At 40.8% G+C, this 19055-nt stretch overlaps 1 protein-coding gene across 1 annotated transcript; it reads left to right on the top strand.

Annotated features, from left to right (window-relative positions):
- Positions 1-446: 446 nt before the first annotated feature.
- Positions 447-18884, top strand: LOC105398393 (protein fem-1 homolog CG6966). The gene is made up of 10 exons (XM_048628438.1): positions 447-1842; positions 8115-8277; positions 9874-10074; positions 10584-10802; positions 11825-12017; positions 12786-12952; positions 14245-14463; positions 15700-15965; positions 16266-16457; positions 16776-18884. Exons 1-10 carry the CDS (start codon positions 1726-1728, stop codon positions 17022-17024), a joined length of 1986 nt encoding a protein of 661 aa, XP_048484395.1. The 5' UTR covers positions 447-1725; the 3' UTR covers positions 17025-18884.
- The last annotated feature ends 171 nt before the right edge of the window (positions 18885-19055 follow it).

Consider the following 19055-nt stretch of genomic DNA (forward strand, 5'->3'; position numbering starts at 1 on the left):
AATTGTACACGACATGCACAGGTTACTGTTATCGACAGTTTTTAATACTTCTGTTGTAGCCGTGATGGCGTCGTTTCACAATCTGCCGCGAATCTAATTGCCAATTGCTTTGGCTGTAACTCTCTAAAACTAAGATCTGAGACTAATGGTAGAGGCTGAGTATTTTGGGCATCTGAGGCTCAGCATAAAATAACAACTGTAACCATGAATATGCATACCTGCCATATTCAGTTAACACTGTAACAGCTGTTGTTCCATAAAAGTTAACAAAACCATTTGTGCCGCCAAGCTTTCACTCGAAAGCGTTCAGAAAAAACTTTAAAACCGAAGACATAAACATCAATCATGTAATTTCATCCCACTGCTGAGGATCAAAGTGACAATGGTGGCTTAGAATAGATGCCGATGCCGACCCGCGTCGAATCGAAATAAACATAAATATTTTCTTGTTGTAACAAGTTAAAAACGAATACACCGCTCATGAAGTCTATTTTTGGAATGCGTAATAGTTACTGTTGGAATTAAAATAATCGGTTTTACAATCCCCGATAGAAGCTGCTCTCCGTTATGTCATAGAGAAATTTGTTTACACCAACGTTAACCATAGACTGCACTGTTTATTGCTCTGGAAAATTTTGCTGGTAAAAATAACAGGTTCAAGACAGTTCAATAACTGATTTCGTAATGGTTTGATCTGTTGAAAGAGTCGTGGTCGCGAGACGCAGCGTTTTGACGGTGACCGGCCAGCCGGCGGCCATTGGTAGCATTGAACCATTTCCTAATATTTTTTTGTTGATTTTCCTCTTGTTAAATCCGAAATTTGTAACAGATTATGTATTTTAAGATTTGAAATATCTGACCGCAACGTTGATCCTCAACTCAACAGCATAAGCGGCTGATGACTTGTTGAGTCATCGTTTGAACGATTTGTTTGATTTACATCTTGTGATTTGCAAGTCATGTTCCATTTAATTCCACGAGTGTTAGCTACTCGAGGGAGTATTAATTGATCTCTTTATATTTCCTTGGAAGTATTTTCTCGATTTCTTATCCTGTTTTTGCTTTACCTAATGCGGCTAGCGGTGTGTTGTATAACACGATACTGTACACGTGCCCGGGTTCCCGGTAACGAAACAGACGTAACATACTTGCGGCGTTTCCATTAGCATCCATAATGTATCCTTCCCGAGATCCGCCAACACAAGTTTGGTCGAGGAATTCCCTGCGGTTTCCACGCCACTTAATTGACGAGATCTTTCTTGCAGATGAATTGTAATTGCATGAAAGAATTTTTACAGCAATCCTTGGCATTACTTTTAAAATGTCATTGTAAAAACGAGAAATTATGCGGTGATTAAGTTAACATTCTTGTCTACATCGAGATAGGTTAATTCCCATATCGGTGGGTTGAAGTTGAAGCTTTCTCTTTGTATGAATCATTTGGTATTTCTCAAGCGTGGTATATTTGGCCTTGCCGCTTCCTCTGGCAATATTGCATTCTGTGTGGTTCACCTTTCGCACGAACACGTCTGGCAATAATTAAATTTTATTCTTTTATTATCTGCACCGTGAAGTTTTCGAACGCACTTTAACAACCTCTTTGGCACAAGCAGTTTTTTACCACGGAGTCCGCAGCCACCAACCAGCATCTTCGCGTCGTTCTGAATTTGAAAGTGTTCCATTGTGGATCGGAGGAGTAGTGTGTGTTGTGATGTTGTGGTGACGATGTCCAGTGTTGTGTGGGACCTGATGCCGGCGCGATGCCGCTGGATCGAGACGCTCCGCCACTGCGGCAAGACGCTGCTCCGTCGCCAACGGAGACTACTTAGGCGAATAAAAAAGGTAACTCGCCACGACGTGAATGGTACAGCAAGATAGCTGTGATTAAATGATTCGTACTCTTTGTTTTTAATACGATTAGGTAGTCGTAGCACATTTATAATTAGTTCGTTGGCATTTAATGAATTGTGAATTATCTGAAATTTTATGTTTGTATAAATCCAACACTTTATCGACCTTATTATGTGCCTCACTATATTTTTCGTACATTAAACAGCGTCGAGTGCATTGTACAAGTTTCTTTATACGGCAATGTCTGCATGGCCGCCTCCAGCTGTGATCCCCGATATAACCGTTATTCTGGTTTGCACCGTCGGTTCATAATCCGGCCTCAGTCGCCCCCACAGCAGGCATCTCGTGACCGGTTGCTGTATGCATTTCCTGTACCCTTAGTTGCGGTTTTGAGTTCAAGCAAATATGTAAGCCAGAACCTCACTTCGCCTTATGCGGTTTACTCGTGGAAACTCCTGAATATAAAGTATAACATAATACATAAACAAACAACATGCCTGGGCGTAATCTGTAATCCCAACATTTGCAATTTTATATTCACCCAGCAGATTATTAAATGGTTACAAAGAAATAAATATTTGCATTTACGCTATTATTTTTACCTAATACAGAAGTAAGATGTTTTAATTTATCTAAGTATCTTCTTGGTAGCTTTGTCTTCAGTTAACATATCTGAACTAAATAAGTTTTTGACTGCATCGGTAGCTTTTTGGCTTATGCCTGAACTAAATACCGCAATAATTTTTCTAAAGTCCTACTTTTTCTAAAAAAGTTGTTCATTGCAATTACATATATAGGAATTGTTTTGTTATCAAGTGCATATTTTAAGCACAATGTACAAATGTACATGTGTGTAGGTACTGTGCATCGCATGCCGGACGCCCAAAGATAACTATTTTCAGTTTGTTGCCAAACAATCGCGTGAGTTTGCTTAGAGAATTGTATTTATTGGGCTTCGCATCTCTATACATTATACTAAACAATATAGATACTTAAACTAATTTATGAAATAGTTATTAGTATCAAGCAGTAAAATCTTGTTTTGTGTAAATATATTTACTATGTACCTACATACCTTATTAACTATATTTTATTGATGATTCCTGAAATGCGATATACAGGGTGCTTGATTATTAGTGGCTATCCTGTTGGCATAGGTGAATGTACTCGACATACTGTACATTCATACAATCTCTAGGTACTTCTAATCTACTAAATTATAAATATCTACTTGATTTGAATTTACACATAATACTTCATGATTTTCACGATTGTAGTTTAATCATATTTAGTATATTGACCTCAACCTTTCAACCAATGCATAAAAATTATAAAGGACAGCATTACATGGTAAAAAACGGTGGGTCAATGCCCTGGCAAGGCGTCGGTTGATTGAAGTAGCATTTTACAAACTTTACCTAAAGGGTTATTTATTTATATGCGTACCTTTATGTAGTTTCTCGATATTAAAATTACAAGTCTCAATATTTACAATATTTCGATTTAATAAAAATACTTTTTGGTTGGAATAGTATAGTGTGTGTGTCTGTGTCGTTAAAACAGTATTTAAAATATTAGATTCTTGTGATTAGGTATGTATAAATTAATCTAGATTTTCCGGAACTTAATGCCTGTCACCAATGTGAAGGTCTGACAACCAAAGCTGTCCAATTAACATAATTATATTACTCACAACGAAAAAAAACCTTCCTCTGGAACGGCCTTAAATATTTAGAACAATTGAACAGAAATAGATATAATGATCTCGACATTGAACCCCATTGCGACACAAAATCGAACCCTCGGCATTACTCATTGTCTTACAAAGAACACTGAACAATACAGATTCTTATGAAATCCGCGCTAACCTTACTCTATCGTGGCCTGAGGTAGGTACCCGACTGTCTTAGCCGGTGTGGTTATTTCTCAAAGATATAAGAGTCAGATTGTGTTGTTTCTCGTATCAAAACCTTCCACCTTGACTCTGCGTGGTATTGTATAAGGCGGCACCAGACCCGCGACCGGCGCGGCCGCAGACTCGGGCGTCGGCTTACTTCAATGTTGCAACATTCTTCGACGCAACACCAGATCTTCAACCAGAGCAGTCCGTGTTCTGCGCAGGCGCCTCGCGGTCGTCCGTGTGTGGCGGCCTTACCTTCCTTGTTCCGAGCATTTAATGCAGTGATATTTGGCCGCGTGTGCACAGTTATCGGTGTTATCACGTTATCAGTGACGCTCGTGTTTGGATCGCGGTGTTCGAATTTTAAATACACGCAAGGAGGTTCGTTGCACTTTTTTGTCATTAAAAAAGTTTATGCTGTGCGGTTGATTATTATCTTGTTTGATAACGTTAAATTAAATCGTTGTTTTATTATTTCACTTTCCAAGACTAATGTAAGTCAATGGCATGTTATTAAAATGTATTTAATATGTACGCTCTGGCCCATCTAATACTTATAAGCAATTATATTGTCATTGTAGGTTCCGGAAAAGTTCGATTTACTTTCTAGTTACATCGCTCTATGTGACTATGATGCATGAGTACATTGTAATAGTACAGATTTTATAAGAAATATAATGTGACGGTGTCTATGGTTATGAAACTTATGACATAATATCGATATATTTACGGTATTCTGCTCTAAAGATTTAAAGTGTTGTTTCGTAGACAAAATCAGCTTCCATTTGATAGAAAGCCGCACCATTTCTAATATATGAAGCACCTCTAACTGAACTCAAAGCCTGTAATTGTCCACTGGAGGACTGTCCCAAGGAGGGCCATAACAGTCTGACCATGGCCTTCCTCATACAGCCACTATCGGAATCCTGCCTATAAGATCGTTAGTCCAGCAGGCCAGAGGGCGGACTAGAAAAAATAATAAGATGTTATTTTGTAAAGTTATTATACAGTTTGTTATCCCTAGATTCAATATACAATTCTGTGGTACCGTTTCCAATGAAATAAAGTTACCTTAAACCAGATTTCCAGAACTCTGCATCAATTATGATTGTGGATGTTCATTTTATGAAGTCTGGTGAAGGTTATTGCTTTGTAATGTAATTTATAGTGCACTTTGAACTGCACCTTTATTATTGCAAAAAAAAATCAGCTTTTCATTCAATCAGGACTTCAATAAATATACATTTAATAAGGTTATGCATTTTTTTATATCATAAGTAGGTAGGTATCATATTTTTGTTGCGTTGAGGGAAAATCTTTCAGATACTAAGCTCGCGAGGTATAATAAAAAAGCAGAATATGTGTAAAAAGCAAATCAAGGTTACTTACGTTCTGTGCACGAGATAATTTGTGCCATTTTTGAAATACACTCTACCGAATATGAATGGTCGTGTATTTAATAATAGAAGTAACTGTTATCAACTGCGTAGCCGAAATCTGTATCACTAAAACAAGCTGACTGTAAGTTCATTCCGACTGTGTTAAGATAAAGGTCCGTTTACAATAATTTACTTTTTTATTTAATAAGCACTAAGGTTAGCTGTGATTAAGTGCATACGTGCATATGTACATACGTACGCTTGGTGCAACCCTAAGACCTTTTGGATCACAAAGAATTATTTTAACTTGGGTAATTACAGTAAAACCTTCGTAATGGTTTTTAAATATGTATTTATTTATTAGAATATCAACAGATGATACACTTGTAACATACTTCTGTTGCAGTGATACAATAACATATGCCCCAAAATTGAGCGAGCGGACAACATGTAAACCGAATATTATGTTGATTTGCATAGTGGGCGTGTGCTGTGTCCCGATTTTTAAACTTTTGTTTAAAGTAAAGTAAATGAGTCCACACCGAATACTCGATTCAGTCCACGTAAGGCCACAAGCTCAGCGCAACGGTTGTGGCACTGTTTATAAAAAAAAGTTTACACATTTTGTACATACAAACACAATGGAGAGACGTTTTTTTGAAAATTCTGTAAGTAGACCATTTATTTCGTAATTACCTCAATCAAAATCTATTGGTTATAAATAAATCTGTAAAATGAAATCAGATAAATTATTTATCATGACTAGTGTGTATCTAATTGACCTAGGAGATTCTTGTTTTTTTTATAAATTATAAATAAGTTCCTAAAAACTTCACAGCCTCGTTGGTAATAACAAGATCACTTCCTTCCGTTTTGTCAGTGGTCGCAAATTTAGTATAATATGTATTAATAGAAAATGTCCGGAACTCATTTTGAGAATTCTAGCCGGTTTTTGTATCGATTGATTTATCATAAGCGGTAATTTAATGTCACCATGGCTGACCATGGTGACCTATTTTAGTTGTTGTGTAGGCAAACAAATGAAATCTTTGAAAAAATTACATATTATTTTTGTTAGGTGACTTCTATTTGTTTATCTTGATTTACATGTTGATTTTAATAACAATAAACTGTATGAAGTAGTATTATCAGTTTTAAGATAATCTAAGTCTAATCACGTTTACTTGAAAACATAATTATTGTTTATCATAAACAAACAGAAAGAACTGCGTAGTTATTTATAAATTCACACATACATAAACATTTATGTATTATACATTAAGTTCGATAACTCTTAGCGCGTGCCCGCATTTTGACCGTATGGTGAGTCAAACTGTGTTGTTGTTATTTCCTCACACATAGATAAAACACTACGTAAACTTGTAAGAATTATCAAGCAATAACTTTCTAACAAATTATTTTCCTTGGGTTATGCAAATGTTACAAATTACAATAATTGTTCATTTAATATGCCACCAAATGGGTTCAAAGCGCATAGCATGAATAGCATCAAACAAAAACATCCTAGTCCGGCGGAGGGCTGACATCAGTTTTCCACCACCTGTCGGAATCGCAACATGACTGTCATTGTATTTCCAACTTTCAGCAACTCCGTACTGATTGAATGAATGGTCTTCTTCTTCTAGCTCTATCTGTGTTTGATTTAAATCGACCTTTATAATTATGTAGTACTAATTTAATTATTTATTCTCGAGCTCTCATAATATCACAAAGCATTATGGATATGGATTACCGCACAGACGCCAGTTTTTGCACGTCCGCGTCTGATTTGAAGGTGTTAACTATTAACTCATCAATCAAACATGGAAATAAATTATTTCTTTATTATTTGGTTCATTACTTATTTGTCGGTCACGGTGTCGGGGCACGTGTGAACTTGTGGCCGAGTGTGGTTGCGTGTGTTTCTTATTGAGTGTTACATAAGGTTGTTTTTGCGACGGACAGATTGTGGTTTTGCAATGGCCACTTAATGTCCAGTTGGGTAAGGCCGGGATAGGATTGCTAAATGCCCTCACGTTGTTACATCGGCATTGTAGCCTCAACAATTAGTTTCACTATAGGAATTTGACTTGACTTTAATCCTAGATTAAGATTGTGTTTTTTCTTTAATTAGGTACTAGCTTTTCCTTTAAAATTCATTGACAGACTTTATTTAGAGTGAGGTAACGCAGCAAAGTTAATCCATTTCTCACAGTATTCTTATACTCAATCCTTCGCATATCACTCTACTTGAAGCTATTTGATCTCATTAAGATAAAATAGTTATAACCTCGATCAATCAGAATGGAGCTGCTATTTCGGTCAGATCTTAAGTACCTACATAAATAAGGTAAAGGTGAACTGAAAAAAATACATTTCTTTCTTCACTTCGTCTTTAATTCCTGCCGTAATTTTTTCATCTCTGCTAATTTGCGAGACTATTAAAAACCGGTGCGAGTGCTTTATGGAAATGTCAAGGATTTCTTATTCTTATTTCACATGTATTCAATATCGCGTATCTCCATTGGTTATCGCGTTTTGCACTCAACATTTAATATTGACTTATTGTGATTGGAATTGGTTGGTATTACACGACAAGTAGTAAAGATCTAGAGATATCGTGAGGATAAATTCAGCATGACTTTATACGATAACAGTATGCTCGGGCCAAGCTCCTTACTGGCCAACTCGTTGGAAATTTACAGCATGATTGACTAGCCCGCTCGTAAGTTTAAAGCATTATCCGACTCCGCCGATTAACGAGCTTTCGTAGTCTAATAGTGCTCACATCACGTGTCTACACATTGCGAGTTACGCGGGCAGCATCCGAACAGTCAATCTGTTCAAGTCAACTGTGCATCTGTCAGTCCCTCTGTTCCCCAGATTATGTGTTTACGCGTTATGAGTAGCATTCTTATCTTGTTACATCCGCTCAAGAAAACGAGTCAACATCCAATATTAACCACCCCCTCTCTTCCCCCCAGGTGTACCTACACAGTTGGCGCTCCGCAGATGAGCTGAACATGTTGGTGGGTGCGAAGGTGGGCGGCGCCACGCCGCTGGTGATCGCGTGCCGGAACGGGCACTACGACGTGGCCGAGTACCTCATTGAGCGCTGCAAGGCGGACATCGAGCTGCCTGGCTCAGGTGAGGAATATGTGGGGACATCTCACACACGGCCATCCGATCCCAAGCTTGGCAAAGCCTGTAATATGGGTGTCGGACAGCTGATATATCTACACAGATTCATAGATAGATACATATTAACACCCTAGACCCGAGTACGAATATCTGTCTTAAAATAAATATCTGCCCCGGTCGGCAATCGAATCCGGGACCTTCGGCATAGTAGTCAGGGTCACTAACCACTACACCAGTTGGTCGTCGGATGTTGAGACTTAGGGCTTAAAGCATGAGAAGGTGGGCGACGTCATCATCTGCTGCTGATCGCTTGTTTCCTCGTCGGACGGTGTAAGGTGGTCATTGCGGTGCTTCTGTTGTTAAGGTTTCTGAGGATGAGGGTTAAAATTGAAGGTGCTTTGTGCATCGTCGTACGTTGGTGATGGTTGATGTCCATGAACAAATAGTTAGCTCTGCTCATATTATTATAATAATTATTATTAAGCTTATAAGTATTGTATACTAACTAGTATTAAGTCTTTTTTTGAAAAGATGGCTCAGGAGTTTCTTGCCTCCGTTCTTCTCCTTAGACAGAAAGAGCCCCCCTTATCGGAACGGAGAGTAGTTTGTAAAAATTGACGTTCATCAGAAAATTTTATATTTTTACGATGATAAAAATTTTTGAGTTTGAGTTTGAACGTGCTATGACACTGCCGTCAAGTCTATATCGGGCATTCTAGGGGGATGGTAACCTCGGGTTACTTACTTATAGTTATTTCTAGAAAAATCCACCAGTATTAAAGTTCAAAATATATGAGATGAATGACTGTATCGCGTGAATCACTCTGTATGTACAATAGAAACAAAACAAAGAGGTTATAAATATTCAGATATGTTCATTAATTGGGTAACCCCGCAGACATATTCATCAGTCGGCAACTTATAAATAAATTAATGGTTCTGCAATTCGAAACATTACTGTGCAATTAGTTATATTACTTATCTTTCACGTGAGAACTAAGGAGCTGTAAAAACTCATTTATACGAGATAGCAGAAATTGATATGGTAGTCAATTAAATTTTAAATGGCTATCTGCAGTTTATCCTCGGAAATGGCCACCACTCGCTTTTGAATAATTCAATGGTTTTAGATGGTAAATTCTGATAACTGTCTTAATGTTCCTATTTTTGCACATTTTACAAAGTCACGCGAAAATTTGATTGTACTAATTCTTTTGACGATGCATGGGCTGGCCAATTGTCCATGTAGCACAATCAAACCTCACCTTTACGTCAATAACCTCAAGCCTCCAACAAGCCTCACATTCGACGGCAAATAATGTTCCAATAAACACAAATTCATCATAGTATTTGGCCAGAAGCAAATCAATCCAGCACATTCAAACCTAAGCTCTACGCCAATGACTAACCCGAAGCTTCACATTCCAATCACGTTCAACGGCAATAAAATTATGTTCCTATAAACTGATCATTCGCATTTGCCACAAGCTCATTCAAACCTCACCTCACATAGTGATAGTATTTAAGTTATTGTCATGTGTATGTACAAATAAAGAATATTCTACTTATCTCCGCCAATAACCGCCACCTCCCTCATTCCAGTGACATTCGACGGCGAGACAATCGAGGGCGCGCCCCCGCTATGGTGCGCGGCGGCGGCGGGTCACCTGCCCCTGGTGCGGCTGCTGGTGCGAGCCGGAGCCAACGTGAACTCCACCACCCGAACCCACAGCACGCCGCTGCGCGCCGCCTGCTTCGATGGACACTACGAGATTGTGAAGTTTCTCGTGGAGAATGGAGCAGGTGCGTTGTTTTTTGGAGTGACTTGTTTTGATAATAACTGTGATGTTTGGCTTCAAGGCTTGACAGTGCAGTTAAGGCTGTTTTTAACAGCATGCGGATTTGATCACGCACGCGGGATTGACCCGCACGCGATCATACAAGTATTCATTATAACGCGTGGAATATGCACGTGTAGGGACGTGTATGATCCGCATGCTGTTAAAAACAGCCTAAATTAATCTTGCAATAAATACAATAAGTACCTATACCTACAGGAGCAATTCATGAATAAGCGATCAACGTTTGAGCTGAACTCCGATGAATGAAAAACGCATAACATGAGCCCTCATTTTCTCAAGAAGCGCATAGCACTGTCCTCAGATTAACTCAGCGAGAATGACGATGGTACATGTAGAGTCATCCCACGCTACGTTTAACCATTTACCAACTAATGCTACTAGCTTCCTTACAACCTTCTGAGAAAGTTTCCACTGCCAAACACTAATCCAATCCTTGTCTCTTCTCCGCAGACATAGAAATAGCGAACCGGCACGGGCACACATGCCTCATGATCGCCTGCTACAAGGGCCACATCCGCATAGCCAAGTACCTTCTATCCCTCAACGCAGATGTGAACAGGAAGAGTGTGAAGGGAAACACAGCTTTACATGATTGTGCTGAGAGTGGCTCGCTGCATATACTCAAGATGTTGCTGGGGCATGGCGCGACCATGGATGTGGACTCTTATGGTGAGTCTTTGGAGCTGTTATTGGTTGTGTCTTGATTAGGGTTGACAGCACATACATATTGACACCACAATTGCACTCATTTCTATGAGAACCGGGCGTGCCGAAACACTGATAATGACAGCTGGACAGAACTAAATGTATGAACCAAAAGTTGATCATAATTACATGCGCAGTACGCAGTACTTGGGAAATTTAGTTTCATATATGTATGTGGTTGACAGTGTAATTAAGATGTTGAAGATATATTTGTTAGACGATTAGTAATGTTTGTAACAAACGTAAATTGGCATCGGTTTGGATAAAGTTAGTTTTGTTAGTTCAAAAAGTCCTAAGAATATTTAATTTAGTAGTTCTACAGCTCAGTTTTTATTTAAAGCACACTAACCTACCTTATTTAACCTAACCTACTAACTTGCTAAGCTCAATTTACTCGAATGTCTGGTCAGTGCCTCCCACTCAATACATTAATTAAGAATGGCATGTTATGTAATAAATACTTATATGGTCCTCTTCACAATACGCAATCAGCATGCAATATTCTTTGCGGTCGCTACCTACCACTCATTCAAATGTCAATTCTTATTTAAAAAAACTCAACATTATTCATACTCAGTATTATAAAATGTGTGTGGTTGCGAAACAGTGACATAAATAGAGCCACAAAGAGCCTGTTTTACAGTTTCTGGATAATGGCTACTTGTGTGATAAAAAAAATGTAACTGTCTAAAACATTGTTTACAGAGATAGACGGCATGTCTTTTATCCCACAGGTAGCCATTATCCAGGCATTTTGAAATGTAAAGAAAAACCGTTTTATTAGCGACTAGCTGTGTTAGTAGTGTTTAGGTAGTCCTAAGGAACCTACCGTTTGGGCTGTGCGTTGATGCCCAATAAGTCACTATCTTCTTTAATATATTATATACATAGATAAATAAAGTAAGCCGTTTCTTTTCCTTCTCATAAATTTCAAATCGTTTTCAAAAACTAACACCACCTTAATCATTCCCTCTCTCCCTTCACAGGAATGACCCCGCTCCTAGCCGCGTCAGTCACAGGCCACACTCACATCGTGGAACACCTGATCAAGTGCGAATACGGGCTAGTTTCCCGTGAGCAGCGAATCGCGGCTCTCGAGCTGCTGGGCGCCACGTACGTGGACAAGCGGCGCGACATGGTCGGCGCGCTGGCGCTGTGGAAGCGCGCCATGGACGACAGGTGAGCACTGCAGTAGAGCACCTAGTGTAGTGTGAATACGGGCTAGTTTCGCGCGAGCAGCGCATCGCGGCTCTCGAGCTGCTGGGCGCCACGTACGTGGACAAGCGGCGCGACATGGTCGGCGCGCTGGCGCTGTGGAAGCGCGCCATGGACGACAGGTGAGCACTGCAGTAGAGCACCTAGTGTAGTGTGAATACGGGCTAGTTTCGCGCGAGCAGCGCATCGCGGCTCTCGAGCTGCTGGGCGCCACGTACGTGGACAAGCGGCGCGACATGGTCGGCGCGCTGGCGCTGTGGAAGCGCGCCATGGACGACAGGTGAGCACTGCAGTAGAGCACCTAGTGTAGTGTGAATACGGGCTAGTTTCGCGCGAGCAGCGCATCGCGGCTCTCGAGCTGCTGGGCGCCACGTACGTGGACAAGCGGCGCGACATGGTCGGCGCGCTGGCGCTGTGGAAGCGCGCCATGGACGACAGGTGAGGGTCTTGTTCAGATCAAGAGTCAAGGAGAATCATCTTATGGCCATCCAGACCTGTTCACCTTTTAAAGACATAAACCAGAATCGTCTATTCATAGAAAAGTTTAGAAGGAGTGGCTTCGTACTCGTAACTAGATGAACCCTAAGTGACCCATAAGAAGTCATTTTTTTCATCAACATGACATTTGTGTGTTATTTTTTTATTGCGGATTTGCAGCATTAAAAAATGGTTTAATATGAAGCAAAAACGCATTATACCACTATACTAACCCCACAACCCTGCCAATTCCAGATTCCCCTCCGACGGAAGCCCCCCAATCCCGAAGCCGAAGGACGTGCCGCGCATCCCCGCGTACGAGCTGGCCGCGGAGCCGACGGACGCGCGCCAGCTGCAGGAGCTGCTCGCGGACCCCGACGCCATGCGCATGCAGGCGCTCGTCATCAGGGAGCGCATATTAGGTAATAATAATAATTATATGGACATCTCAGCTAGGCAAGACCTAGACCCCAAGCTAGGCCTGTATTGTGGGTATGGGACAGCTAATATCTCTACACAAATACATAGATAGATACATATTCATTATAAATATCAGGTGGTTACATAGAGACCCCGACGCCATGCGCATGCAGGCGCTCGTCATCAGGGAACGCATATTAGGTAATTATATCTCCCATCCTACACATACATATCGCTCCAAAAAGCTACAGTGCAAACCGACCCAACAAATATCACATGAATCATACTTGGCTTATGCCCGTGTGGTTCATTATACCAGTTATTTGTATAAATACCTGAGCTGAACAAAATCAGAATCATAATAATAATATGTGGGGAAGTCTCAGCTAGGCAAGAGCTAGACCCCAAGCTAGACAGAGCCTGTATTATGGTTTGATCTCAGCTGGTTACATAGCGACCCCGACGCCATGCGCATAAAGGTGCTCGTCATCAGGGAGCGCATACTGGGTAATTATAATACTAATAATATGTGGTGACATCTCACTAGCTAGGGACCCCAAGCTAGGCAGAGCCTGTAATATAGGTATCGGACAGCTGATATATCAGCTGATTACATAAGAGACCCCGACGCCATGCGCATGCAGGCGCTCGTCATCAGGGAGCGCATACTGGGTAATAATAATAATAATATGGACATCTCAGCTAGGCAAGAGCTAGACCCCAAGTTAGGCAGAGCCTGTAATAGATGTAATAGATAGAGCGGTCATAGATGGCGCTCTGTAAGGTTTTATTAATTACACAAAACATGTCATAGGTTACCCCTGAGTCACCCACTTTCGGCTAAGTATACTACATCTATCAAGCGAGCTGATTTACCGCATTTAGCCTCTAAGGTGGGCCATTATGCGTGAAATATGTCATCAGAGAACGCATACTAGGTGAGTGGGCAGTGTGCCCGGCGACTCATAGATGGCGCTGAAAGGTCTAATACACAAACATTGTCATAGTTTTCCCTATTTGTCACCCACTTTCAGCTTAGTATACTACTTTATTTACCGCATTTAGCCTATAAGGTATGCCATTATGCGTGAAATACCTATTGGGTAACTTGCTATTAAGCCACCCAAGCTCACGCCAGAAAGCCAGTAGACGAAATAGGTTGGTTATGACCTCCCAAAGGGACCCCGGAAATCCGAGGGATATTGATCGTAGTATCTTCACACCCTTGCAATGTAACAAGACGTATACCACTCTTGCCACAACAAACCCACCTAACCAACTCCCTCCCCCACAGGTCCGGCGCACCCCGACACCTCCTACTACGTGCGCTACCGCGGCGCCGTCTACGCGGACGCGGGCCGCTTCACGCGCTGCCGGCAGCTGTGGCACCACGCGCTGGACATGCAGCGCTGCGTGCTGCCGCCGCTGTCGCCGCTCACGCAGTCCAGCCTGTACAGCTTCGCCGAGCTGTTCAGCTATATGCTCAGTGAGAGAGCCAGGCCGCCTGTTAGAGGTGAGTTTTTGAATCATGTCGGGGTCACCAAATTGACAAAAAAGTCATCTAGGTAGACTACCTTCCTTTACTTATATGAAAGCGTCTATTAGCTCATCCATTAGCTGTCTAAAACAGCTGTAAAGGCAATATAGATCTAATCTAATCTATATGCTCAGTGAGAGAGCCAGGCCGCCTGTTAGAGGTGAGTTTTTGAATCATGTCGGGGTCACCAAATTGACAAAAAATTCATCTAGGTAGACTACCTTCCTTTACTTATATGAAAGCGTCTATTAGCTCATCCATTAGCTGTCTAAAACAGCTGTAAAGGCAATATAGCGCTGCCGGCAGCTGTGGCACCACGCGCTGGACATGCAGCGCTGCGTGCTGCCGCCGCTGTCGCCGCTCACGCAGTCCAGCCTGTACAGCTTCGCCGAGCTGTTCAGCTATATGCTGAGCGAGAGGGCAAGGCCGCCTGTTAGAGGTAAGATTTTGAATCATGTCGGGGTCACCAATTCGATAAAAAAGTCATCTAGGTAGACTAGCTTCCGCACATAATTATATGAAAGCGGCTGTAAGCAACAATTTACCAAAAAGTCATCTAGGTAGACTATAGCTACCACTCTTATACGAAAGCGTCTATTAGCTCATCCATGAGCTGTCTAAAACAGCTGTAAAGGCAATATAGCGCTGCCGGCAGCTGTGGCACCACGCGCTGGACATGCAGCGCTGCGTGCTGCCGCCGCTGTCGCCGCTCACGCAGTCCAGCCTGTACAGCTTCGCCGAGCTGTTCAGCTATATGCTGAGCGAGAGAGCCCGTCCGCCTGTTAGAGGTAAGAGAATGAAATAGTTAGTTTATATCATGTTGGGGTCACCAGTTTGTAACTAATAATAGACGGTAATAAAAAAGCGGTTTAATGCCCACTGGTTGGTATTCAGGTTATTTAAATATGAAGTAGCTTGTTAGTTTTACATGAATAATAATGTAAGAGCAAGTCTTAGAGGTAATTTACGTAGGTCTTTTAACAGCGTCTTAGCTGTGCGATACTAAAATATCTTTAGGTAAACGAGCAATTCAGACATGCTGCTTTAATGTTGATGACTATAATGAATTAATTATAATCTACAATTCACATCAATATGTGAAAGATTTAATACTCTCTCTCTCCATTTAATAAGGCAGGCATCAGGCATTATCACTCATTCATCACTCAATAATGGAAGTTTACTAAATTATGTAATTTGTTTGCCCCGCAGGTCGCATAGTCCCGCCGGTGACCTTCGAAGACATCGCCCCTGTGTTCAGAAAAGCCCTCTCAGAAATCAACAGAGGCGTAGATCTCCTAGAAATGAAGTCGAGCATCGACCGGGAACAAACGCTCACGACGCTACAGAGGGTGCTAGTTATATCGCTACATTTAGCCGCACTAATGGCCAGGTTATTAGAAGAGCCGGAATGCGATGAGACGGTGTCCAGAAAGATCCATGAAGCGGTTTACTCACTTGTTAAGTTAGATATTAAGGTGAGTCTTTTTAATTATTGCTTGTTACAATGTCCTTGTCCGTTCAATCCATAAAGTCCTCAAAATACCCGAAAAGTGGGAAAAAAATTGGATCTGTTACGAGCTACCCAGGTCAATAAATGGCCTAAAATGGCGTTATATTTATGTTACTTTAGTTTATTTTACGTGACGCTGTCTTTAAAACATCTCTCTTAGCGACAAAGCCTCCTATTTTACATCATTCCTATTCTTTAAGTCTCATTTGAGTGATGTTGTTGTAATATAACCTATTCTATTCTAAACTCCTTCTCCTTCCTTCAGGTACGTCAAGGTCGCTCGGCGCTCCACATAGCGTGCAGTGAAGAGGGCACTCGCGCGCGCGGTGCCCTATTACCCTCTCCCGGAGACGCTCAGCCGTGTTGTCGAGCTTTAGTGGCCCTCATGTTGACCCTGGGAGCCAAGCCCGATGCCAGGGATGCTGCTGGGAACACGCCGCTGCACCTCGTGTGCAAGGTGAGCACTAGATGGCGTTGTTAACTGTTTTATAGAATAAAATGGAAGTTCGCGAGTCTGCTCATAGATGGTGCTGTTAGTAGGATTGTAGATCGCGTTCCTACTGCATGACGGAACACAGCGCCCATGAATGTGTGCATAATTACAATGAAGATACCATACCTTGTCTAAAGAACTTTTTGGTAATTTATCGGTGTTTTATCACATAAATGTAAAAAAAGGCTAAGATACCATTTAGAATATAATAGAATAGAATAGAATATATCTTTATTGAACACCACAAATTAAAATTTACCAAACCCTCTATTCATTCCTCAGTTGAACCCGTGCCCGGCGGACGTGGTGCGCGAGCTGCTCTCTCACGGCGCGCACATCGACACAGTCAACTACGACGGAGAAACGCCCGAAGAACTGCTCAAGGCCAACCAGCAATCACTGACCGCCATCGTGAACCCACTCCGCTACACCTCGCTCAAGTGCCTCGCCGCCCGAACGGTCAAGAACTACCGCCTGCCCTACCGACACATCGTGCCCCAGTGCCTGCACTCGACCATCATCACGCACTGAGACACACAGTTTGGTCTACCTCAGGACGTGGTGGTTCGCCGCGCTGCCGGTAGATGGCGCTGTAAGCAGTTTTGGGGATCGTCAACTGTTTTGATTTGCATGGCTGTTGTGACGGCGGGTGTTCTATTCCTGATAACTGGTAGCCAATATTTTCGTAACCAAAGCGAAAGTGAAGTGGTCGTTATACGACACATTGACTTCTGATTTTGATGCACAGAGTTCGCAGGAATAAGACAACGGCGCCAGTCACGGTAGCCATCTTGTTTGGAAAGGTTGTAATGTCGCTGAAATGTTCGCATTGAATGGCACTGCCAGCTCAGTCCTCGCTTCAATAACTTTGACAGTCACATTTCTATTGATATTCTTGGTTTGGATAGTAATTTTTCACATTATTTTGTTTTGAGGCTATTTAAGTTTTACTAAACACGTTATACCACCGGGTAGTCACTTTCAGTCATTTAGATATTATAGGGAACATAACATAGACGGTTCACAGGCTAAATAATAAATACAGTATAGTATAAATTTCCACCATTCTTTTAAAGATTATCGTCTGCATGTACCGTTAGCCAAAAGATTAAATTGCATCATAAAATAATGAATACTTACTAACTTGAGATGTTTTGTGACATTTCAACTTACAAATTTTAATGTCCATATTTTAAGATATCGTATTCTCATTGTTATTGCAACTATATTGGTGTGAAATGTAGATGTAAATTTTTAAAGATACTTACATGATATACTACTAGCGCACATATGCACATATGGGGCGGTATTTTAACTATTGTATGCTCAACTATCCACTCGGTAATTTAATCTCCATGTAATAAATAGTCGGCAAGGAATTGAATGACTTAAATCTTAATGCCAATTACTATAAGATCATGTTTTTGTTAATGAAACTGCATTTCAATTAATTCATAAAACTAACTTTGTACTTATAGAAAAAAATATAAAAAATCTAGTAACAAGTTGTATGTGGAAGTGGTGTCATAAATGCTATATATTTTATTAACAAAGATATATGTACGTAGAGAACCATAGATGTAAAATTACTATTACTATACGATTATTGTTGTGCTCATGTTAGAACTGTTTGTAGTGGCGTAGAGAAGATGAATCGAAATGTCTCGTTTATAAGTTGTTAGCGCGTCTGGGGAAATCCCAATATGGCTCCTGTTAAATTAGCCTTCTAATTTCTGCCGAGTCATATTTGGATGGCGAACCGGTGTGGCCCACTAACTGTTGAGTACTGAGGGGCCATTTGTGGCTGACGTCGGACACATGTGGCCCCAGCCGGCCCGCGGTGGGCCAAGTGATATTTGCTTTTAATTGCTTCGATAACGTTGAACTGACAACATCACTCTGTTACCCGGCTGCTCGGTTCAAGTCGACATGTCATTTCACTACTAGTCTCCTATTATTTTTAGAAACATTTCTCATGCATGACTGTTGTCTCATTTTGTATAGCCATTTTTATTGACTTCTTATTTTAGTAGATAATAATGATCGGTGTCACTAAGTGATCGAAATCATTGTGGGATATTTTCTTAACGATTAAAAACAAATTAGCGTGAGTAGATGATGAAGTAAATGATGGATTATTCTAGGTGTAAATTGGTAATTGTATATTTGCTAGAGATGATTATTACGACAAAATATGTGGATAGAAAATATTGGAACTGATTTGAAATACAAATAAAAATATGATAGTTACTATTATTTGTAATTTTGATGAGCATTATTGCTTTTAATTTGTAATGTGTGTAATTTCTCATAGTATATTTTAAATTAGTTATATCGTGTGAATAAATATACTAGTTATTTTTGAAATTAATAAAAATGCTTTAAAATAAACCATTCTTTCATTCATTCCCTGTAAATTCAGTCAGCAGTGCAGCTGTCCCCCTTCCTTTCAGCTAAGATTATTCCTGTAAAGCCCCATCCATACGCTTGCTGTTTGTCACAAACACGGCAAACAGCAAACAAAGTCACAAACACCAAACACAAACACCGAACACAAACAGC

This window comes from Plutella xylostella, chromosome 21 (genome assembly GCF_932276165.1).
Source record: "Plutella xylostella chromosome 21, ilPluXylo3.1, whole genome shotgun sequence".
NCBI lineage: Eukaryota > Metazoa > Arthropoda > Insecta > Lepidoptera > Plutellidae > Plutella > Plutella xylostella.

What these genes read in the sequence shown, in the direction of transcription:
- LOC105398393 (XM_048628438.1), top strand. Translation starts at nt 1,726, where the DNA reads ATGTCCAGTGTTGTGTGGGACCTGATGCCGGCGCGATGCCGCTGGATC. An exon ending in TACTTAGGCGAATAAAAAAG is followed by an intron (nt 1,843 to 8,114) that starts GTAACTCGCCAC and finishes TCTTCCCCCCAG; the next exon opens with GTGTACCTACACAGTTGGCG. An exon ending in CATCGAGCTGCCTGGCTCAG is followed by an intron (nt 8,278 to 9,873) that starts GTGAGGAATATG and finishes CCCTCATTCCAG; the next exon opens with TGACATTCGACGGCGAGACA.